Source organism: Dermacentor albipictus, chromosome 1 (assembly GCF_038994185.2).
Source record: "Dermacentor albipictus isolate Rhodes 1998 colony chromosome 1, USDA_Dalb.pri_finalv2, whole genome shotgun sequence".
Classification (NCBI taxonomy): Eukaryota; Metazoa; Arthropoda; class Arachnida; order Ixodida; family Ixodidae; genus Dermacentor; species Dermacentor albipictus.
This window is the reverse complement of record NC_091821.1, coordinates 210955945-210981585: the sequence shown is the minus strand read 5'-3', so window position 1 is coordinate 210981585 and position 25641 is coordinate 210955945. Positions and strand designations below refer to the sequence as shown.

The 25641-nt window shown below is 42.1% G+C and overlaps 1 protein-coding gene across 1 annotated transcript in view; it reads left to right on the top strand.

The window, feature by feature from the left end:
- Window positions 1-25641, top strand: part of LOC135906627 (type I phosphatidylinositol 4,5-bisphosphate 4-phosphatase-B) — a 44364-nt gene that overhangs the window by 5749 nt on the left and 12974 nt on the right. The window contains exons 2-7 of the mRNA XM_065438106.2: window positions 590-729; window positions 4179-4285; window positions 4828-4930; window positions 8697-8746; window positions 10592-10682; window positions 11783-11837. Of these exons, the coding sequence (XP_065294178.1) occupies window positions 590-729; window positions 4179-4285; window positions 4828-4930; window positions 8697-8746; window positions 10592-10682; window positions 11783-11837 (546 nt within the window). The remainder of the gene's footprint in view (window positions 1-589; window positions 730-4178; window positions 4286-4827; window positions 4931-8696; window positions 8747-10591; window positions 10683-11782; window positions 11838-25641) is intronic.

The window sequence follows — 25641 nt, the reverse complement described above, 5'->3', positions numbered from 1 at the left end:
TTTGGTTGCATCATAAAGTTTTTGTCCCCCTTACTTTCAGCTGTCTGGCAAACACTGTTTCATTGCTTAGCGCTAAAAACTCACTAAAATGGTTGCAAGAAAATTATATTTGATGTTTGAATTCCGCTGTGCAATCTTTCTTTGATGTTCGCAAGCTGCTACTATGGGGTAGATGTCTTGAAATTTTGTTGTGGCTTTGCAGCTGCATGTGGTGGCGCATTGTGCTTCAATGTGCTTTTGCTACGTTCTGCCAGGTACAGTCGGACTGTGTTATATTTATGAAGCCAGAAGTAAAGATCATCATCATCATTATTAATTTTATTATCATTATTCAAAGTTGCCAGTAGACATATCACTTGTGTGGATCTTGCCCCATGCAGGCTCCAGTAGTCCAAACTATCAGTTATAATTAGTCGTGAATGGGTGATATTAAAAATATTTGGTATCACACTCTTGAATGCTATAGCAGTTAAAATTTTGGGTTCACCTTTAATGCTAAATTTTGCCTTAATTTTATATGGAATTGCAGTGCTTGTTACTAACTAAATGGTGTGAGTGATTCCATGTTGCTCATTTTTGCTTCTTGAAGATGAACTGCCACCGCCCTACAGTCCTCAGTATGCTGCCCAAGGGAACATTGTTCCATGCCGAGTCTGTGGCTATGTCATCGACATCACCAATCGCCGAGACCAACATGTGGTCAAGTGTTCTCGCTGTAATGAGGCTACGGTAAGGAACCCTGCTTTGTCACCTGCACTCAAAGGCCATTTCCTGGCAATTATTGTGTGTTGTTTGCATATTGAGTAGCCGTGGATCTCCAGTAGTCTCTTTAGTGCTTCCACTTATGGTAGCATCCCATGTTATGTATACTTAGCAGCTTTTCTTCAGGGAACCTCACTAGTTGTTTTTTTGGCAGAAATGTTCTCTAGCTCCTCTTAGCAGGCTCCAACATTATCATCTTATAAAGTGTGTTAATGCATCACAGCTGACACAATGTGTACAGCTATGTTAGATTTGTTTCTGTTTGCATTTTGGTCATAGAGTTTCATACAATAATTACTAGAGGGAACTCTGGCGCTAGTGTCTATGGGAGCTGCAATGGGAGCAGTTGACCTAGCAGGAGAATTACGGAAAGTACATGGATTTGCCTTAAACTTCGTCCTTCTGGCTTCAAACGACTTCATGACTTTGTAAAGTCGTGATTTTCAACAATGTGCTGCATAATAAATAATTAAATAAACATTATAAAATTGTCCGATGGCAGGATTTGAACATAGGACTTCTAGCACAGAAGCCTGACATCGGAACCGTTACTCCATGGACGCATGCATCAACAAGTGATGTGAAATGCCGTTTCGAATTTATCGCGGGCATGCCAGTACCTTGAGATGCATGGCGCGTTTCGATTTGGCCACCTCGACAAGCTCAATCGTTGCAATTATTAGCGATTTTGTGTGCTCACAGAGCCTTCTGCACTTCGAAGAGTATAGATTGCTCTGAAATTTAAGACAATGAAGGCATATAAAGCATAACGTACAAATCGACAAGAATGTCTGAATCTACAAGCACGAAGATCAGACAAATCTATGTACTTCCCATCATTCCCATGGTGGGTCAACGACTGCAGTGCCAGAATTCCCTCTGGTATATTGTAGGAAACTATGTTTGGGGTGAACTGTTCTGAATATCAATCAGCAAAACAGTGGTGTCACATGTGCTCTGGTTTGTGTTAATCAAAGAGAGAAGCTCGGCCTTCATTTCTTGTTTTAATAAATAATCTTTTTTTTTTTTCTGCCACACAAATTCAGACAAAATTAAAGGGGTAACCTTCCAACTTGGCTTGATCTAGTGGATGCTTTGTGTCCCATTAAAGGCAGTTATCATCACCATTTTGTCAGAACTTGTCCTACCTTTCTTCCCACATGATCATTTGTTTTTCTTATTTCAACTAACATTCTTAGAAATCTCATGGAGACTTCTAATGAAGCCAACTAATTTTTACATGACATGTCACAAACACAATGCTGTGGCGTCTCTCTTGTTTTTAACTTTGCTTGTGATTTCCTTAGGCGTGCAACTTTGTGATGCTTAGACTTTTCAATGAGAGTTTCCTAGGCGTCGCCTTCAATTCTTCTGAAATGTAGTGAGTGCCTTTGGACGCCTGCTGGGAAGCACTGAGGGCAGTAGGTGCACAATGCATCCAAATTTAAAGGAGTACTGACCCACAATTTTTTAGACTCTTAAAACCTGTGCATTGCTACACCATCATAGTGCTTCATTGGACAGCTGTCCACTGCGCAGTATAATCCCGGCATTAGAGAGTTTTAGCCATGTTTTAACTTATCCACAAACTTCGTACCATTCATTGTTTGTTGGGTAATCATAGAGAGGTGTGCGGCAGAAGGCAACGCTGGTGGCAACATCTGGTGATGCAGTGTCTGACCAGGGAGCACGCAACTGAAACAAATTGCCGCAGGATGTCACCACCAGCTTTGCTAGTGCCAGCCACAGCAGCGCTAACCTTGCGATCCCTAAATGGTATGTAGGCTACGCATATGCTTCGTGTACACGGAGTGCAAAGCATCCAATGCAAACAGTGCTATAATGTCTTGCAAACAGTGAGACAAGCCAATGATGTCTCACGTCACCAAAATCAATCGCTGAAACTTGTGATGTAACATGGTTCACAACAAGGGCCTGTGCTAGTGACTACATCATTAGATGCTGCACTTTTTGAGTTGCTGCTCACACGAATTTCAAAATTAAATTAAGATGTGTTCTAAGCAGCAATTGCTGTTGGTACCTTACAGATCACACCTATGAGCTCGCAGCAATGTAAACTACAAGTTATTTCAAGCTAACATTTTTGTCAGTACCCCTTTGACAGCCCAAGAAAGATGCACTCTGATGCCTTGGTATAAACATGTGTCGATTTGAATCAAGTCTAGCCTAGGCTTTGCATACGTTGGTAGGGAGTACTGCAAAAATTTTTTTAAAAGAAAATAAAGGAAAACTTTTTTTTTTCTTGTCCCTGCTTTCTGCGATGAACCTAATTTACCATTGTTCATCACATAGGTTAAAGGAAATTTTGTCTATGCCATGAAGAGCCAAGCACTGGGCCAAGTAACCATTTAGAAACTGACATTGTGTCACCACTAACCTTATTTGTTGTCATGTGAATTATGGCAACCAAGTGGCAATAAAAACATGGCAATATACTGCAAGACATGCAGCTGCTGGGGCTGAGTGTTGTTTACACATACCTATGTGTACACATTCGCTTTGAGCGACAAGTGCCCCTCAAAGGGAACATGCATACATGCACCAGCAAATTCCCTTGACCTGGTCTTCCGCTCCTCTGTTGCCCTTTGTGTCCATGTGCTCCCTCCTCCACTTTCCTCATATGACACTTCCTTGCCACAAAACTTTTCACCCTGCTAGAGGAGCTTCTTGTCTATATGGTGTTTACCCATGTCTGTGAAATGATCAAATGAGCCATTTACCATTTCCTGATGCATCTCAACCATTGGGCGCACCCACACGAAAAGGAGGGGGGAGGGAGGGGGGAGGGAGGGGGCTAAGAGGTACTTACATAAAGGTCTGTGAAATCCCTCCAAATCCCCTGTTCAAGTCATGTATATGCTACGATCTGCCTTCTTCCTCCCCACACTTGGAAATTTTGGCTGTTACGTGACTGCAGTGTGCTCATTGGTGCCTAACTGGTGCTCTAACTTTCCATGCCAGCATACCTGTTGTAAGAGCTGGGTGTTCTTAGTAACACTTTACATGAAACCTAGTGACTCCCTAAACATGAGGCTTATGCTCCACCACAATTTTATTGCTAATAAGAAAGAAATGATAACCAAGTTCTTGCTTACTTGCTAAGCATCCGCTTCTTTCTTGAAAGGTATCAAGTGAAAATGGGGTACTGAGCACTCTTGGTAGCTGCTGACACTGTGCTGCAATGGCCAATCATAGTCGGGCACAAGTAAAGAATGCAAAATATGTTCCACTCTAAAGAGCACGAAGTGCCCTTTGTGTCTGCAGGCTTCACGAAATAGCATCTTTACAGCTGCCACCAGTGTGCAGAGGAGGGGCTCCAGTTCTTTGTTTGCTCAATACGTTTTGTCTGAGCTATAGGCGTATGGATAATTTTTTTTCCTGCTTCTATGTTTTAGCCAATCCGTCATGCACCTCATGGCAAAAAGTATGTACGCTGCCCATGCAACTGCTTGCTGATCTGCAATGTGACATCTCAAAGGATAGGCTGCCCAAGAGCCAATTGGTGAGTGAGTGTTTTAGCCTGCTTGTCCGACTGTCTGCAAAATTCGGTAGATGCTATTAAGACCAGCCTGTAAGCTAACATTCTTGGAGGTTATGAACATTGGCGCACAACAGCGCCTCAAGCAAACATATCTCACTGTGTGTTCTGTGTACTATGCAGACAAACAACAGTGGTGCACACAAGGTAACATTTACCATCAACTCGCCACTCTCATATTGCACTAAATGCTCAAGAAATTAAGCATTTGCTGTCAACATCACCACTAATTGTTGTCAATCAAAACAAACAGCACAGAAAGCTTCACTTGCGTCGATTCCTATAGTGCGTGGAATCAGCATAATTGTTTGTGTATTTATTATGCATGCTTTCAAGGTCTGAAGGCACAACAGAAAGAAGTAACTAAGAAAAAAAATATATGCAGACAATAATGGTGCACAATCTGAAAGCTCTAGTTACACTAAGATTGCCTATATATCAGCCAGGTGATGACATGATTATGAAAGTTTCAAGTGAAATTATATTCCATAATTTGCTCGTTTCAGCCATCGAATCATCAACTTGGCTCCTAGCACGACCAACATTCCTCCTGCCTCTGTGCCTGGACTTTGTCGAGTATCTTGCGTTCATTGCCAGCAAACTTTTTTGGTGAGCCAGCATGTGTGTCATATTTTTTTTATGTTCTCTGCAAGTTGTCAATCCTTGAGGCATGCTATCATGTCTCAAGTTGATGAGACTGTCCTGAAAGCACAGTAATACATGCTAGCATAGATTATCACATCATGGAATATTTTGCTCTTCACTTGACTGACAATTTGCTTTTATGTGCAGGTCTAAATTTGTATCAGTGCCTTGGCTAACAGCTTTTGTCTCACTGGTGCTCATTTTCCACCAGCAGCATTAGACATGTGCTGACCTAATGCAGTGTGGATGCGTGTTTGTATTCATATGTGAATGTTCTGACACTGACTAACCTGCATTTCCTATGTGTGATCAACATTAGTGTTACTTACGTCTTTGGGCTTCTAATGTCCACATTCTTTGTCGATCAGCCTACCATTTCTATTTGGGACATGCAGTGCAGCAGGTAAGAGAACGAGAACTGTAGTGCTCTTCACATGGTGGTGTTAAGGAGATGTACTGGGGATAGCCAAGAGGGCTTTTACGAGTGCTTTATTTATGTTTTAAAAATGGAGAAAGTGTCCAATTTTTTTTTTTTTTTGCCCACTTTAATAGCTTCAAAGGGACCCGAAATGAGTTTGACGGTTTTGTGCAAACATACTAAGTTGTAGGGTTGGTCCTCCTGATCATTAAGTGACACAGTTAAGCGCTCCGCGTAAAACGTGCAATTTATTGCAAGGTTTTAGAAATGTAAATTGCCACTGACCACACCATTCTCATTCCCCTGAGTTTTCAGCCACACCCTCCCAAATGACATAGTTAGCCCAATTGACATCAGTTGGGCGAGCTATCCGATTGACTACCCAAGTCGCATCATCGATCATTTTTCCAACTTTATGGTGAACAGATGTTGTTTTTAATGGTTGGAATGTTGGTTAATTTGTTTCTGAAAAAGGTAACAGAAAGAGAATATGTGACGATAATTTATCACTACACTCAAGCACTTTCGGCATACAGCAAGTGTCATCTGCTAGTGTTCTCCGTTCTTCGTCTTGATGCAAGCTGCGTGGTCAGTGTTGGTCTCGAGCTTTCCTTTTGCAAGCACCATGGATCACCCTTGTTACGTTGTAGGCTGCGAATCTAGCGATCAGCAACATGTCAAGCTGCAACATGTGAGCAGAGCGGCTGCAGTGCATCGGGCTGTCACTGTCCGATCGGCACCAGCATCTACATCTTTGCGGCCTTCACTTTGCGCCTGAGGATTATAACCACAATAGAGAATTTTAGCATGTCTGGTATTTGGGTAAATGCAAGCACAAGCAGGCTGGGTGTTTTACCAGATGAGTGGAGGCGCAAACGTGATTGGCCTGCACAGTGTAGCCATCTGGTGGCACAGAGGTCAACCAGACAAACAATACAGCAGTAACCAAGTGTATTCTACTTTGCTGCTGGCGTACATTTTCGACAAGTGTAGTCGTGAACATGTCCTTTGAAATGTTTAATAGTGGCTCTGTGTTTGGCTGATTAAGCTCTGCGCTACCAGGTGGCTGCACCATACAGGCAACTCATGGTTATGCTAAAGCCCCTTCGTCACAGCAGTAGTAGTATAGAAAGGCTTTAGTTTATGTCAGTGAGACCCGTCAGTGAGACCTCTACCCATCTGTGAAAACGCTCAGTTCGACTGCAGTTACTGGAATACCAGACGCTCAGTACTGCGACAGAATGCTCATAACGCACGCTGCTTAGATTAGATAGCTCTCGCGGAGGATCAACAGTCAGGCTGCTAGCAGAGAGGCTGAAGAGGCTTCGCACGCTGGCTTTAAGACAACTGGAAGTCGATGTCACATCATGACACAAAGCCAGTGAAAGTGTAGCTTAGCCCCGATGACTCGGCGAGCGAGCTGAGGTGAAAAAGCATGGCTAGGGGGAAGGATAACCTGTAATCGTCCATAGCTCTCATAATATGAGGCACTTTACTTATATTGTGACACTAATGTTTTACTGTAGCTGTACCGTACGCGTCTACAAAATTTGTCCGAACCATTTCAGGGACGCTTTTATGAGTGGTCGTGCAGTGTTTCAAGTGATTGGACCGGCTTTCGTGATGCTGCTTAATACTCACTGCTGTGGATTTCCTCCTTCATTATAATATTGATTCAGCCATGTTTTTTAAGACTATACAGAATTTTAAAAAATTGCCCATGGCAAATAGCACAATTGTAATCTTTGAACTGGATTGTTCGAAAAAGTGCACATCTATGTGAAATCAAAATGGGTAATTGAATAATGAAAAAAATTTCACTTAAGTCCTTTACTAATTACTTTACGGCACACATTGAAATTTAGGAATTGTAGCTGGTGAGTTAGCAACGCAAATCAACGTGGAACAATTCTGATGATGGCACCAGTTTCAAGAAATGTGCCATGTCAAACTACTGTTAAAAATGCCCTGTTGCACTTACTTTTTAAACAAGACTCAAATTTTATGCTTTGAAGCACAAAAGTAACTGGGATGCCAGTGTATTTCATCGAGCATTTTGAAAATGAATATCTCAACTGATTTCATCATTATAATTCATTCCAACTGGATATGCCTTGCGAACTCACAGGCTGCACTTCGTAATTTGCAATATGTCCTCTAAAGTAATTAGTTAAAACTTAATTAGTGCAGTTTTGTTGTTTAGTCAATTACGCATTTTGCTTTCTTGTACAAGTAATCTCTGCCTCTTTGACTAATCCAGTTCAAGAATAAGAATTGCGCTGTCTGCCACAGGTAATTAAAAAAATTTTGTATAATGTAAGAAAAACACCATGTATGTGTATGCTTCCAAGAAGATTTGTAAATATCTTCCAGTGCTCTCTACAACTGTAATTTCATATTGTCGTGACTACCTCAGCACAAATGTTCAAAATAAAACATGATTGAAAACTTTTATTAAGGGTGTATTCAGAAAACTCTGCATAGGTTCACCTAATCTTCATCTGGCCCTCAACGCTCTGACAAATTACCAGTTATCAATTATCAATTACCAATTACCTGATACCAAGTAGTTTGGAGGCCCCTGGGTTATAAAGTAAAATCAGGCTGGTGCTTATTGCCATGTGTTAGCAAATACATCTGTGCAGTGAAGTTATTGTAGAAGTGGTATGCTTGCCTCACACTTTAACACTTCTACACTTTGTTCATGTTGCAGGATTTAATCAGATGTGTTTTCCCTGTTGGAATTATCTGTTCCTTAGCTGTATCTTGTATTTCATGATTTTGCTGCTAGTCCTCGGTTTTGTTTTATCTTTCCGGACTGTTCCGGTATTGTAATGCATGCCAAGCTCTGGCATATTACGTTCATTGTTCTCAATTTTAGAAGGTGCTACATTTGTAGACTAGATCATCCTGGAAGTAATCACCTCTTTATTATTGTTATTGTCCTGAATGTCTTGCTTTTCTGTTTCTGGGTTTGTGTGACACATTTGCAAAGGAATGTACAGAGCTGTAGAGCTGACAGTTAAATGTTTGCACCTTCTCATTCTGAGTTACACCAAAGTCTAGAACAAGTCACGGAATATCAACACATCCAAACAGTCACCCTTTTACATGTAATGCATCAGCATGGGTTTAAAACTTTTAATCTGAGAGTCAAGATTCTTAGTGCTCTGCTTTGTATCACTTTATGAAGCTTTGGTGACAACATGATGAATACAGTTTGTTGATCTGTTTACTGCACCTGTTTTACATATGGGCCTGCACTTGCTTTCTCATTTCTTGCTGCTTTCATTGTTTTCTCTTACCTTACAGTTCAACACGTTGAGCAATGCTCTATCTCGATGCCCGCACTGCAGAAAAGTGTATGTTTCATGTTTTTAACTTCCTTCTTGATATGCTGATGACAGTGACAGTAGAAAACAAAAAAAAGTGAATTTTTTGGAGGATCTAATGTGAATAATCCTATAAGAATTGGCACAGTGGAGACTATTCACATGCACAAAAGCCAGTATTACTTCCATTATCTGAAGACTGTTGTTACCCTGTATGTTCTTACGTGCAGTAATGTTTAAAAAAAAAGAAGATATTTCTAACTCCACGAATCTCAATGATGACGGTGAAGATTCAAGATATGTTTGTTGCTGAAAAGAATAATATTCAAGGTTTACTATGTATAAGGAAATTACTACAACGTTTCTAAGCAGCTGTAATTTTGTAGCCAACTAAATCACAGTCACCGTTCTTCAGTTACAAAATTTGAGCATGACATCCCTAGGTCCAACTGTGACTGTTGGCTCACTAAAGCATGCATGTTCTTAAATGGTCATATAAGTACATAAATTCATGCAGCACAGGCACTGACAAGATGCTGTGTTGGCAAATGGTGCAGCAGTGTACATTGTTCACTAATTCTGCATTGTCCACACATAGGCTTTCCAAGTGTATATGCAGTGTGTAAAAAATGGAGATTATAATGCATGGTCTTCTATGGGAACATACCGTAGGAAGGATAAAAAAGGGTTTAATTGATGTATAATTGCAGTGAAGTTGAAGTGCATAAATGTCATTTCATGTGCAGTTGACCCGTTACCTCACATGCCCCACTTCTGGATATGTTTAATGGAAGTTTAGTTCCCGGACTATGAGTGTGCTTCATGCGTCAAACGGCATATTGTAGCACGAAGGCACAATTAAAAAGAAGACATACATACATCACAGGCGCCTGTGGCATGTCTCCGTGTGCCTTCTTTGTAATTGTGCCTTCGCACTACGATATGTCGTTAAGCAAATGCCAACTAGCCCAACAACAAGTCCGCCTTCATGTGTGAAATGTGCTCTAAGGCTTTAGGTTCATTGCAAGTGGCTAGGTATGCTAGTTCCATCTATCACAGGCCTGTTTTCCAAAAGGCAAAGGTTGATGTTGTAACAGTGACATCTCCTAAATGTCTACAAGCTACACATAGGCTAGCTCGATCTTCATTCTTTACACTGCAGTTCGTTTTTTCTAAGCCAGGTAGCACATGAAATTCATAAACCACTTTCCAAATCAATATTTTGCAGATTCATCTGCTGTACCAATAGATGTAGGCCTTTTTGATTGTTTGTGTTGGTTTCATTGGGTGCTGTGCACAAAGGAGTTTTGCTTGGTTTGACCATCTCAAAGATGAGTTGTTCCAAGCCTTGAGCTGTTCCTTTGTTCACCCACTGTTAATCAGCATGTGACACAGTGATATACACCTATGAACTAGCGGTGACTCTTTGTCTCTGGAGTTGTATTGGACAATTTACAGAGCTTTTACACTCTATCAAAGGACTCGCAAAAACTCATTGTGTTGTGAAGGTCACACCCAGTTCTCACAACTGTTTGCAGTTATCATCTGTGCAAGCAGCACAAGTTAAAGCTTCAAATTTTACATGCGTTTGATACCTTTATATAATAGATTATGTGATGTAGAGAAAGGACCATTGAACTAGATAACAAAGAGAAGCATTATCTGAGAAAGCAAGGCACTTCTTCAATAAAATATCTGTTGCTGATAATTATACTCACATGGCAGACTAAATTGTTGATTCAGTCACGATTTGTCCATAGACTAAGCTGACCCTTAAACAGCGGCAACTATATGGTTAGGGTTGAAAAGTGAAATTGCGCAATAATAGCTATCAGTTTACTGACAGCCTGCTATTATCCTGTTTGTGCTGTATAGCTCATCTGTAGGTCCCCAGTTTGCCCGCACGAGAGGAATTTTGTCGCTTATCTTGGCTCTGGTGATCTTGGCAATCACGCTTGGAATCACAGTAAGTGTTACACTATTTTTCATGTGTGATCCAGCATCTGTGAATTTATTAAAATTTACCTAAGTCTAGATTTAAGTGCCATGGCATTTCTTCACAAGAATTTTCTTGCTTCATTGCTAAGCTACTCAACTGTGCTGTTGTGGTGCTGTTAACACACATTAGTATGTAGCTGCCAACTTTTACGATTTTATCAGAAATTCCTGCAATTTAGAGCTTGTTTACGATTGTTGTAAAGATACTAATGGTATTACTATTTTTTATGTCGTAGTTGGGGCAGAATCTATCTTTAGAAAATACAAATAATGTGGCAGACTTATTTTTAGAGCTGGATTTTTCGCACCTGCTTGATTATTCGGACGCTTACCAGCAGTAGCACCACCCACTTTACTAAACTCATATACAATAATGGCGAACTTATTTTTGGCCACTATTATGTGAATTTAACGAATAGACTTCACGAATAGTATTTCCATCCGTGACGCAGATTGTTTTAGCTGGGAATATAGAGGAGTGTGCCCGTTTACAGCATTCCTACGAAATGAACGCTTTGAAATATTTTAATAAATGGTCCACATGTTAAGTACTAAAGCATAAGTATTTGTAACCAAAGTTTAGTATTTTTGGGCTACAACTGTAGTATTTATCGAGTTGGCAAGCCAGAATAATATAAAGCATGAGTACATTTTCATGATTGAACTTTTTGTTGCACAAGCATGGCTGCATCAAACTAAATGGAATTGCACATATCGTAAATTTTGTTATAAATGCCAAGTTCACTTGAGTTGGGTTATGTACAGTATTTATTTTGTAAAATCCACATTACAGATAGCAAGTAGCTAAGGGCAATTTCACTCCAGGAACATATTTGGTAAAGCCGTAATTAAAACTGTTTATTTAAAATACACTGGAGGCTAGAGGTGTCCCTTGATTTCAGAACAGTGCTTTTCTTTCTTCAATAACCTGTACATTGACAACTAGTGCATGTTTTACTCCTTTGTTATGTCTAGGTACCTGAAGGGATGTCTGCAACATTTTATAGTACTTTATCTTAATGTGACATTGAAGGTGGAATCCAAATTTGTGATTTTTTTTTTTCGCAGCTTGGAACATACCAGTATGCTGTTGAAAAGAAGGGTATTTACGTTGTCTACGCATGTGAGTGGCCTCATCTTTTTCTTTGTGCATTGCCTGCTGTACACAATGTAGGTTCCAACTCAGTTATTCGTCATGATGTTTTGATAATTCATTTGGTGCTATAGTTTTTTTGCCTTTATAGTGTAATTCACATTGATATTTATGCATTTGTTGGGCTTTTACCAAGGTAAGAACAAGCAGATTCATGCATGGTATCAGTTAGGGCCACGTGCACATGTGCACATAAGTTTTAGGGAAACGCAACTTGCAAAATATTTCCTCACAACCTCAGGCCACATAGTGCATATGTCACGCATAGACCTGAATAGTGCACGCCTTGACTCCTGACTGATTGCGTAGGTAGCTAGGAAAATTCAACTTGCCCGTAGAGCTAGATTAGGAAAACCACTGCACACCTGTATAACCCTTAATGGCTTATTGCTTATGTTGCAGTAGCACAGTCATTGAATCTGTTGCTCTGCTGCAATCAGGCCTTTAAATCTAACCTGAACCTGAACCAAAAAATCTTATCTGAAGCGCAATTTGAGACAGAACTAAATCAAAACTGATAAATCTTGGAATATGCCTGAACCCTCTCCTGAGGGCTCAGAAACTTGCACCATATTTTTGCAGTCTGCACACCCCACTTGTATCCTGTTAGGGTGGCAAGAGTTTTAGTAAACAGTAGTGTTCTGCAGACTTTATCTGTTAGGGAGATCTTAAAATCAGTAGGTTTGTGGATGCGAAATCTAACTGGCCATGTTCATAACTTGTGTGATTGCTAAGAAGCGATATTACACAGGCCTTTTGAACGTTTAAAACTTTTCTGTCCGCGCCCATAGCCATCCATAACTCGCTATCTATGATTTCAACTGCATATTTTACTGTGCTCGGAGCGCTTTCAGACAGCTTGCACTATCCAGCGCCTTTCATGCCCGACTGTCATGCCCGACTGCTGCTAATCAGGCATGACGAGCGCTCATAGCTACCGACATGGCACCAATGTCACGCGCAGCTGCCCTTCGGAAAGAGCAAATTTTGATCGATTTTGATGAGCCTGCATCATAATCTTTTCATGGTGATACAGTCGCCGACCGATAAATCAGGCACCGATAATCTGGACATGCTCGGTAATTTGGACAGCTTTGTGGCACTGCCAATGGCCCCATAGACATAATGTGTAAAAACAACCGATATTTTGGGCAGCCGCCAGCTCTACACTCGATTACCCGGACTCAGTCCGTGGCTGTAGCGTACGCCGACTCGGCTGCCATTATCTCCTCTGGCAACCTCGAAGAGACATTAAGTATGGCCTTAGAGATTACATGCTAAATGGTAATTCCTGAGGTTTTGCCTTGGCCGCAGCACTGTGCCTCAGTGATTTAACTGCAGATGCCCATCTTGGAGGATTTGCCTGAATTGTAAGGTCACATCAAAATCGCTATCATCACATTATGCATTCTGGCACCAACGCACATGGCCTGCTCTTGTTGAATTGCCCTTCTGGACAGCATTCCGCCATTCTGTGCTTGTTTGTTTTTAGTATGCGTTCCAGACAGCGCTCTGCTGGCTCCAAGAAGTATTTCTCATGAAGTTATCGACAGTCCGTAACAAATGGCACCAACAGTGCCCTCGCAGTTCAAATGAGCCCGGCTCCACACTGCCGCCTACCAGAATGAGCTCAAATGTGGATATCATTGATGACCTGATAGGCTGCAGTGGGGTGTTTCCGGCCGCCGTTACATTTGAAGACTTTGCAGACAGTGCGGTGTCGTCGTGTGTCGGACTGAATGATGATGAAACAATTCCCGGACCAGACCAGGACGAATTTTTCTTCAACTTTGAGGCTTTTCTTTCTAGGAACCCATAGGGGTTTCCTTTGTAGCAATTGCTACGAACGGGTGGATGTCTGATTTTCTCTTTATTAAACAATTGAGAAGTTCTCCCACCGTCAAACTGCAAATTAAACACAGACGATAATGGTGTGCCGTTTGCACCAGAGCCTTCACATGCGGATCTGACTGGAGCCTTTGCAGTCCTTCCATCAGCCTACAGAGACAACACAAAACTGGCAGAAATACAGGTGGACTTGGTTGCATGTAAGTGGAAGTGCATGCAGCAGTGAATCGACGACTTCTTCCTTGCACAGAGACCTTAAAACGTAAATAAAGTAATCTTTTACGGATACATTCATTTTTTCGGACATTTCGATAGTTTGGACTTATTTACGTCCTCCCTAGAGCCTGGATTATCAGTCGATTGTTGCAGCACAGACTCTAAAGATGATTTTGATTCATCGGACTTCAGTACAGATGGAAAAAGTGCATCAAATAGCCCTGGAGCGTCAACAGGTTTCCGCCTGCAAGTTTTGTTTTCTACTCTGAACCGTTTCTACGCTGCCGCGCTCAGACCTAGAGATATTTGGTGCGTTCTAAAGGTCACAGTTCTTATCTGCAGGGTGTCAACGTGGTTTGGGCAGGACCACTTGCCGGCGGCATCTCAAAAAGTGGTGTTTTGCGTGAGAAGACAGTTGGGAGTAGACCTCGGCATTGCGCTCTGCATTGGCATGCGGCGCTTTGTAAAAGCCGCCGCGCAGCTTTTACGGACTGCCGAATGGCCACTAGGGCTTACATTTTCCCTTGTATATAAAGAACTTTTACAGATAGGAAGCTCATATCTGTGCGAATGGTGTGTATAGTCTTTTTGTTCAAAATGTATATTTCGAATTTTTTTTAATGTTCTATTGGCGCAAAGCAGCATTGATGCTTTTACGGAGCTCTCTCAATTTCATTACAAATTTTTCTATTAAATAATTTTCTTCAAAAAATTGTTAATAAATGTTTGCTTGAAAATAATACCATTAGAAAGCACATTCCTTCTTCTACAAATTCATGGCATACATTTTAATATCAAGCATTTGCTCTAACAGTAAAAAAATCATTTACTAGACTACCCAAGAACTGCCTATTTTCCCATGGACAAGAAAGTGTTAAAGGCTAAGCATGACATTTGGAGTTACAAATTCAAAATTCATGTCTTGTATTGTGTGGCTGTGTGTTTGGTGGTTTCTATGTGTGTATGTAACAGCCATAAGTAAAAGCATGTAAAATAGGAGTGTTCAGCGCTTGCAGCATTTCATGATAACTAGGGGCATCGTTGCCAAAATTACATGGACATGCTGCAACAGCACTGGATGGTCGCTATGTATGTGTGCCCCTGCCAATGACACCCATGGTTATCACGAGGCAGTGTTGCAAATTTGAAGACCCCGTTCTCAAATTTTGCTGACAGTTTTAAGGTCTGTACTTCCGCCTTTCACTGCTGCTGTAAACTCTGAACACAGGCTGTTGAGTTTACGCATATTGTCATGTGGGAACAATGTGTGCAGGCAAGCAGGCAGAGAATGAAGATGCAAAGATGCAAACTCTGTTGAGCAAACTTGTGCCTGTAAAGAAAAGTACACTCGGCAGCAACAGCGGCAATGCTGACAGCACGGTCAGCTGTCCTTTAATCGAATTGCACTGCTTGAGACCATCTGCTATTAGTACAGTGCCCAGTGATTGAAACGCAATACTCGGAGCGCATGACTGCCGGCACTTTCTTGCACTACTGGTGGTCGCTGGAGACACCGAACTGATGCAGTTTTGTATCGCATGAAAGAAAGTACCTTTGTGATGCATTGTAACTGCATTCAAACCCTTGGCAATAACCCAGTGCTCACTGGTGGTGCAAAATGTGCTGACAATATCGTATTTCAATCGCTGAGCACTCTACATGCACTACTGTATTTTCCAAAGCAGGTCTCCGCAGGGGTGTCTGTGTCAGCAGGCGTTTGGTGTGTTGAGACACTACATACCCGAGCACACGAGGGTTGGACCCTCCTGCGTGTAGCCGTGTGCGGCTTAGCCGTGTTTGGGGAAAGGGGGATCCTGGGGGTTGAGCCAATGCTGGGTGTTTGGACTTTTTAGGCCCCCCAGCAGAGGCAACACGCTTCTTTGGCCTTTGCTTCACATAGACAGCACCTTCGGACTAACCCACCCGGGGGAAATCGGTAGTTGCCTTTTCCCCTCTCTCACTCTCTCCAACCTTCGTCTTTCTCTCGCTTTCCACCTTTCCTGGCTTCCCTTTACTTCCAATTTTTCCAGCAGCAATGGTTAACCTTGTGTGAATAGCCAACCTAGGTTATTTCGTATTTGGTTATAGTGATAACGTACAGCTGGCGTTTGCAGGACCTGTTTTTACAGTCCCTGTAAGCGTCCCCTTGTAAGGCTCCATGGTGGGTGGCTGGCGTTATTGCTGAAAACTACACATTCCTCTATGGATAGTTCATTCCCTCCACTCCCTGATCGCCCTCTTTTCTGAGTGCGCACCGATGAAGTTTTCCAGTTTTTTGGTCTGCAAAAAGAATCCTTCCCCCGTTTCCATGTCATTTATTCTGAAAAACCACATTAACCAGTTTGAACAATTTCACCCTTCCTTGTTTCCAAGTCATTGACTGAAGTGTTTGGTCCAGGTTATAAGGCGTCGAGGATGGCAAGCGGTAGTCTCCTCTTGGAGCTCCACGATCAGAAGCAGTATGGGAAATTGCCAAAACTAGTGTCATTTGGGGAAACTCAAGTAATTGTAACCTCGCACCGTACGATGAACACAAGCCGGGATGTTGTCTCGGATGATGACTTGCTAGAGCTCACTGAGGCTGAACTCTTGGAGGGCTTGAGTGACCAGTATGTTATAAAGGTAAAAAGAATTATGATGTGGCGTGACAGCGAAGAAATCAAAACCAAGCACCTGATACTGACATTCGGCTCAAGTGTTCTGCCCAAGTCTGTAGAGGCCAGGTACATCAAGCTTCATGTTAGGCCATATGTGCCAAATCCCCTCAGATGTTTCAAATGCCAACGTTTCGGCCACAGTTCACAGAGCTGCTATGGCTACCAAACCTGTACAAAATGCAGTGCCCATGAACATACCTCTGTATCTTGCGAGAACACTCTCCACTGTGTAAACTGTGATGGGGAGCACGCCGCGTACTCACGGTCCTGCCCATCCTGGAAAAAAGAAGAAGAAATTGTCACAATCAAAGTAAAAGAAAATATATCTTTCAAGGAGGCACGTAGGCAGGTGTCATACCTGCCTAAGAGCAGCTTTCCCGATGTGGCGCATGCGGGGCAGCGCCACAATGGCCTCCGGTGGCTGTCCGGTCCACACACAGTGAGCTGGCGGTGGCACCATCCGGCCCCCCAGTGGCTACAGTTTGTACTGTTCCGCCACCCCAGAAGAAGGGACCATCGGCCTCCGGGCAGGTTGTCTCAAAGGCCTCGTCCAACGTGCTGAGGCCTTGACGTCAAACACAGTGTTCGGAAGAGCGCGTGTCCAGCGCTTCACAAGAGGCGATAGACACAACAACGAGCTAGACGGTGCCACCAGCGCATAAGGAGCGGTGAGCCTGTCTCGACCGCTCCAGAAAAAACAAAACTCTCATCATGGCGCCTCCAAAGGGCCCGTGAGCTAATCCTCGTCTCTTAAACACACAGCACTAAACACATTTAACATAATGGATGCACAAATACTACAATGGAATGTCAGAGGACTTCTCCATAACCTTGACGATATTAGAGAACTCCTACACAAACATAATCCAAAGTTGCTGTGTGTTCAAGAGACACATCTGAAACCTACTAACAATAATTTCCTTGGTAATTACTCTATCTTTCGGAATGACCGCGACAAGGCTACTGCCTCTGGCGGTGTAGCAATAGTAGCCCTCAAATTTGTCGCTTGCCGACCCGTCGCCCTTAACATGCCCCTTGAGGCAGTGTCAGTTTGGGCCATTCTCTTTAATAAATTAGTAACTGTGTGTTCCATTTATATACCGTCGAACCAGCGTCTCAAAAAAACACTTTTATTACCTCATTGCTCAGCTTCCAGAGCTTTACATACTCGTGGGAGATCTTAATGCTCATAACACTATGTGGGGAGACTCGCGATGTGACGCAAGAGGTCGACTCAGTGAAAATTTCCTTTTAACCTCCAGTGCGTGCCTCTTTAATAAGAAAGAACTGACATACTATAATCCACATCATAATTCATACTCGTCAATAGACCTGTCTATCGGTTCTGGTTCTATCTTCCATGATTTAGAGTGGTCTGTAATTAAATATTCATTTGGAAGTGATCACATCCCATTAACTCTAAACCTAGTAACACAACATGACTCCCCTCCGCCTGTTCCTTACTGGAAACGAGCTGAGGCTAATTGGATTCATTATGCAAAAAAGAGGTGAGGCGTGCAGACAGGACACAAGAGTAGAGAAGTGGACAACACGAACGTCGTGTTGCCGTTCGTGTTGTCTTCTTCTCTATTCTTCTGTCCTGTCTGCACGCCTCACCTCTTTTTGCAAAATGAATCCTTACCAACTAGCCCAGCTTTCTGTCGTTCTAGGCTAATTGGACATGCTTTAAGGAATCCACCTACATATCGCCAGATTTTATAAGTGATTTTAGCATAGATCATTTCGTATCATATTTTACCGCTTTTATCATTGACGCAGCAGAAAAGTTCATCCCTCAAACAAGTGGCGCTTCATTGAAAAGACGGGTCCCCTGGTGGGATGACGATTGTAGAGAGGCATGGAAGAGACAAAATAAAGCTTGAGGCAAACTACGTGAATGCCCTATGGCCGAAATTTTAGTAGAATTTACACAGGTTAAATCTCGGGGAAGAAGAACACGACGATAGGCAAAAAGGGCAAGCTCGCACAGGTTCCTTTCAGCTATAAATTCACATACTCAAGAGGCTAAAGTATGGGGTGGGCTTAGAAGGCTAAAGGGACAAGAAATTCATCCGTTGCTTCTAGTAAGCGATGAAGGCAATAGCTTGGAAGATAAAGCTGACGCACTTGGGGAACATTTTGTGCGCATTTCCAGCTCAAATCATTATTCCAAGGCATTCCTAAAGCACAAACAAATAGCAGAACGCGAAGCCACCAACCGCAAATGCAGACAGAACGAATCCTCTAACCTGCCTTTTTAACATTGCCGAGTTGACAGCTGCATTGGCTGCATGTCAGAGCTCTGCACCTGGACCTGACAGGATCATGTACGACATGCTTAAACCTCTCTACAGCGATACTCCAATAACGCTATTCGCACTTTTCAATGCTATATGGGTTGCCGGGTACTTCCCATCTAAATGGAAAGAAGCTGTTGTGATCCCTGTTTTTAAGCACGGTAAAGATACATCATTGCTGACCAGCTACCATCCTATAGTGCTTACGAGCTGCCTTTGTAAGCTTTTTGAAAAAATGATCAATCGCTGTCTCGTACGTTTCCTAGAGTCCAGCAAAATGCTTGACCCACTTCAATGTGGCTTTAGGGAAGGGCGATCTACAACCGACCATCTCGTGTGCATCGAAGCAAACATTCACGATGCTTTCGTACATAAACAATCCTTTCTATCCGTGTTTCTTGACATGGAAAAGGCGTACAATACAACCTGGCGGTATGGAATCTTGTGCGACCTGGCGGCGCTGGGCAGCTGCACCAATATGTTAAACATTATCGAAAGCTACCTACACAACCGTACATTTTGGGTGAAAATAGGTAATGCACTGTCGCGTATATTCATACAGGAAACTGCGGTACCCCAGGGTGGTGTACTCAGCAGCACGCTCTTTGTCGTTAAGATGAACACGCTTCGTGCATCATTACCACCAGCTGTTTTTTATTCCGTCTACGTAGACGATATACAAATAGGTTTCAAATCCTGCAACCTCACAGTATGTGAGAGACCGGTACAGCAGGTCTTAAACAAGGCGTTCAAGTGGGCAGACCAACATGAATTTAAAATCAGCCCCCACAAAAGCTCTTGTATTCTCTTTACAAGAAAGAGAGGCCTGGTTCCAGATTCTTTTGTAGAACTGGGCGGACAACAAATTCCTGTCAAAAAAGAGCACAAATTTGTAGATGTTATACTTGAAGTGATATTTCAAGTATGACACCTACAAAGTATGTTAGTAAGTTTCAGAAGCTTACTTTCATTTCTCACATAAAATGTCTTAAAGCAAGATGTCTAAAAACAATTAACTTACTTAATATCCTATCCCACACAACATGGGGTAGCGACAGGAAGTGTTTATTGAATCTTTACAGGAGCCTAGTTCAATGACGACTGGACTATGGTGCCGTGGTTTATCACTCTGCCGCCCTGAGCACGCCAAAGAAAGATGTTAGACCCCGTCCACCATCTGGGTATCTGCCTGGCCACTGGCACATTTAGAACAAGCCCTGTCGAAAGTCTATACGTAGAGTCAGATGAGTGGTCACTACATTTTCAGAGAACATACACCAGCTTTATCTATTTTCTGAAAGTGTGCTCTAATAAGGAACATCCGTGTTTCACAACCATTAACGACTTGACGTGTGAAACACTTTTTCATAATAGACCCTCTATGAGATTGCCTTTCTCACTGCGTGTAAAAGAACTTAGCAAAGAAATGGATGTCCAATTTCTCGAACATTGCCTAATGGCTCCAGCTAATCTATTACCGCCCTGGGAGTGGCAGGTGATAGACTGTGACATATCCTTTGTAGAGGTGACAAAGCACACTCCTGACCGTGAAATCGCTATACATTTCCATGAACTTAAATCGAAGTACTCCTGCTGCAAATTCTATGTAGACACGTCAAAATCACACGTTGGCATATCTTACGCTGCTTTTGGTTCCTCTTTTTCTGAATCTGACGTGTTAAACTCCCTAACAACTATCTTCACTGCAGAAGCCTATGCAGTACTTTGTGCGGTAAAACATATAAAGAAACTAAAACTTGACAGAGCAATCGTATTCACAGACTCGTTAAGCCTTGTAAAAGCATTAATTTCTCTACAAAAGTACAGAAATCCTGTTTTCAATGAACTCTACTCACTCTTAAGCAACATCTACTTATTGCATAGACATATAGTAATATGCTGGGTTCCTGGCCATAGAGGAATCGAGGGTAATGTGCTTGCCGACGAGATCGCCAAATCAATGGCATCGCAGGGTATTCGTTCCGCTGCTGTCCCTGCCACAGACATGAAGCCTTTCCTAAGAAACAAACTGCGAAGCCACTGGCAATGCTTGTGGGACGCTGAAACAAGTAATAAGCTTCACCTAATTAAGCTGAAGTTAGGTTTCTGGCACCCAACTACGAAAACGCGAAGAACAGATGTCCTTTTCACTAGACTACGAATAAGACAGACATTTGGCACTCATAACTTTTTTTTGACCGGTGACGAGCCTCCAACCTGTGGTAGATGTGGCGACAAGCTGACCGTTCTCCACGTCTTCCTGGAGTGCCGGGAAGCCGAAAGAGACGGGAGGAAACATTTTCCTTTTGCATACTGCTATTGCGTCCCTCTGCATCCGGCTATGTTTCATGGTGAAGAACCGCTTTTTAAGACCAAAGCAGTCCTCGCTTTCTTGAAAGATGTTGTGCTTCATGTTACAAGCTCATTAATTTCATAGCGCATCCTCTTTCCAGAGGATGCCGCTACGATAGTTTTCTTTGTATAGCACATGCCTCTAGGCCCTTGGGTTTCAAGGGCTCTGGTGAGGCAGTAGTGCTCTAGTCAATTTTAGCATCTCACATATTTTATATGTTGCATCATTCTTTCTCAATGCATTTTAATGTTCATAGTACACGTCAATAGTCATTCCCATAATTTTATTACACGTAGATTTTATGGAATTTACATTAACACTTTTAGGCCCCTTTACAGCCACGTCACATTAACTTCACAGAAGCCATCAGTCCACTGCAAATTCATTAACACTAGACAGTTTTAGTTTATCATACGCTATATGCTATAGTGTAGCGTACGCTAAGCAGCGCACATTTTTTACAGTTTTAGTTTGCCGGTGAGATCTTTGGATCTCAGAGGCGATATGCCGTCGTCGCGGCTATTTCCCGGCTGTAGCGATAGGCGGCGCTGACATCTCGAGAACACCACAAGGTTATCCATAGTGCTTTGTCGTCAAAGTGACCTGAGCATTTTTGCAATGAGCAGTTTTGCATTCTACCTCCATTGCAATGTGGCTAGTGCAACCAGTATCAAACTTGCAACCTTTCCATTCCTTTATTTCAGCATTCATCTTTAAATGTACAAATGCTAGGACAGGAGCAAAAACCCACTTTTTTAAGCAACTTGACAAAGGCCCCTGCCCCTACAGCATTTGGCAGCAATACAGTTTCTGAACTCATTTCATGCAACAAAACACCGATACATACATTTTGAAAAACATTTCTAAGGGCATAATAACATGCGTTTTTGAAAACATACACTATAACCAACATTTTTTTTTACCAGCAATGCACGCCTTCTAACAGTATGTAACGTGGTGAAACAGTACATTTTTCCAGGCACATAACAATATATAAAAGCACTTTCACATACAAGACAAATACAAAATAATTCCATACTTTAGTTACAAGCAAGAAAAGGAAACGCAAATACAACATACACTAATCACATGCAGTCGCACGGCTAATGAAATATTCCTTCAGAATTCGACATGAAACAGTCTTAAGATTCATGTTTTTTTTTTTTTTTCAAGACTGTTCAGTAAAACCGATATTTGGCACGTTAGTCTGTCCTTTCCATGATTAATTCATGCAAAAGGCACGGCCCAAGTTTCTCGCTCCCGAATGTCATATTTGAAGTGATGAGGTTTGCTTAGATTACAAAGATCAGTGAATCTCGTGTGGCCTCATTTTACGCTTTCTTTATATTTCATAGCAAGGTTAAACTGATAATTGTAATGAAATGGGAGAATATGAAACTTCGAAAAGACTGTACTTGTATGACTGCCGTAAGAAATACAAGCAACATGCCGCAATGCTTTTTTTTTTGTAAAAAAGGTAACGTCTGAATATTTTTTTGTAACGCTGTCCCCCATACAAGACTACAATAATTTGCATGAGAAATAAATATGGTGTTATACAGCAATAGCCGTAGTTTTAATGGAAGAACATCGCGAAGCCTACAAAGCGCACCATATGCTTTTGCCATACTTGTTGCCACGCGTTCTACGTGTTTGTCCCAACCTTAAATGCTGATCAAAAATCACTCCCAGTGTTTTCACATCCGCGGGGACGTCAATTCGTTCTGATCGATAGAATATGTTTAGATTACGATTTTCGTGTTTTTGGGTGGGTGCAAGAAGAACAGCTTTTGTTTGTTTTTAGAGTTAATCTGTAAAGAATTTGCTTTACTCCACCAATATAGTTTTATCAAGGACGGTGTTTGCTAGTTGTGATAAGTTATCAGCATTACATGATTGGAAGAAAAGACTGGTGTCATCTGCGTGTATTGTATAGTGTGGCAAGTTACTGATGTTTGTTAAATCATTTATATAGATGTTGAACAGTATAGGGCCTAATATGCTCCCTCGGGGAACACCAGCTTCTAATTCAGGGGGTCTGAGTATTCTCCTGAGATGTAAATGCATTGTTTCCAATGGGTTAATTATAACCTTAGAATGTCCAGGGGTAATCCACGGAATCCGTAATGTTCTAGTTTTTTTAGTAGAGTAATATGGTTGATCGTGTTAAAGGCTTTGGAAAAATCTATAAATACGCCTAATGTTAATTTTTTTCTTCATGGCCGTTCAAGATTAAATCCTTCTTTGTTAATAGAGCTAATTCAGTCGATCGGCCCCTATAAAACCCAAATTGATGCGGAGATAATAATTGATATTTTTCACAAAACGACACAACCCTTTTACAGATAACCTTCTCTAAGCCTTTTGATAGAGAGTTTTAGCAGTGCTGTATTACGATACGGTAAGTGCGGTATACGGTACAGTATTACCATTCCGTACTAACTTACCGCAATGACCGAAGACGTTTTAGCTGCGTGTGCCGCTCGATGCGTATGGTAATGTGATAATGATGATAGCGGCTAACATTGGGGCTTTGCAGAATGCATTAATTATGCGCTGAGCACGAAATATTCATTTTGACGAATACTTTTAAAAAGCTTTAGCTTGTCCATACGCGCATTATTTTTTACAGAAGTGCCTGGCTACGGCAAACTTAGACGCCAGTCACAAGGCTGGTAGCAACATCTTGTGACACTTCGTCCTACAACACGTAAAACCTTTTGTTACATAGGTGTTCTTATCTAATCAACACATAAAAAAGGGTTTGTTTCTTGTAAATTGCACCGCTGCTGGCACTTTACACTAGCAATAAGTAGAATGTATTTAGTTACTGCAATACAACCTCTGCGTCCCCTCTAAGTAAACTCTGCATCACTAGATGGCGCCACCTACCTGATTTTTTTTATGCCACTGTTTACTTGTCATTTCGTCGCTCCGCAGAAGATGATTTAAAGTAACCTGTTGCCTTGGTATTATCATGGTAAAAAAAAAGCACACGAGACGTGGACTCTGTGGCCGACATCAGCTTCTCACTGTTTTGGCTTGGTGCAGCTCGGCTCGCGACAGACGGTGCCAGCCGAGCCTTTTAGCGACTCCTCACTGTCCAGTATGCTGTACGGAAAGTCATTCCGTACGGTAAAGTTCGCGCATGCGCTGTCGTTGACCGGTGCAGTATTACGCACTTACCGTACTGTATACCGTACTTTCCGTAGCACCGCTAAAAGTCCCTGATATGACAAGGAGCACTGACACCGGCCAATAATTTGACATGTCATTTCTGTCCCCTGATTTGAACAGAGCAGTAACCTTTGCCTGTTGCATTTTTGTAGGGAAAATGCCAGTAGACAAGCAAACATTGAATACAGGGTGAAAGTGGGCTTAGAACGACAGAAAGCTGAGCTAGTTGGTAAGGATTCATTATGCAAAATAGAAGTGAGGCGTGCAGACAGGACACAAGAGAAGTAGACAACACGAACGCCAACTATCAACTGAAGGGAGCACTGAGGCGAAAAAAGAAAGAAGACACAACTCATCTGCGCATGCTCGGGAATGGTAACACCACGTGTCAATCAGGTACACGTGCTGGTCTACGTGAGACCGGCACGTTTCATTTCACCCATAGAAAAGAATTTGCAGCCAGTAAAACTCAAGCCTTCGGTAGTTAAGCAACGTGCGGTTGACCTTTTGTCACGACAATCTTGATAGGCTTGTCTGTAATGTCAAGAAATCTAAATTCCTCACCTTAGAACTGTTTTTCTCGGCGAAGACCCATAAACAAGCAATTCCTTTTCGTGCTATAGTGTCAGTGAAAGGGACGTGGAAGGTCTGTGTCGCTAGTTACCTACAGAACTGCCTAGCTTCACTAGTTTTTTCAGACTCCTTTTGCCTACGTAATTCTCAGGCACTAGTTCAGTATTTGAGAGAGGAAAATCCTGGTGACTGTACAGCTTTTAGTATGGATATCGAAGACCTGTATCATTCCTTGCCGCATGACGGGTTGCTTAATTCCGTAAATGAGTGCATTAAAGAACAAGTGCAAGAGTCGGCTTTTATTGACAGATGCGGTGTTTCCACGGGAGCTTTTCTAGAAATTCTTTCTATGTACTTGAAGTCAACGCTGATTGGGTGGAGAGATGGCGTTTTTCTGCAGAAATCAGGCATTTGTATTGGCTCAAAGGTTGCCCCTATTCTTAGCAACATTTACCTGAGTAAGGTTGGCAACTGCTTAGAGAAAGCCTTAGGTGATAGCGTTATCAAGATGTTTCGTTACGTTGATGATTACCTGATTTTCTGCAATAGGGAAGAATTTGATTCCGCTGCTACCTTAGTGAGTGAGCAATTGAAACTTTGTGGGGGAGGATTAAAGTTTACCAAGGAATTTCCTCAGCGACGTGTAATTCAGT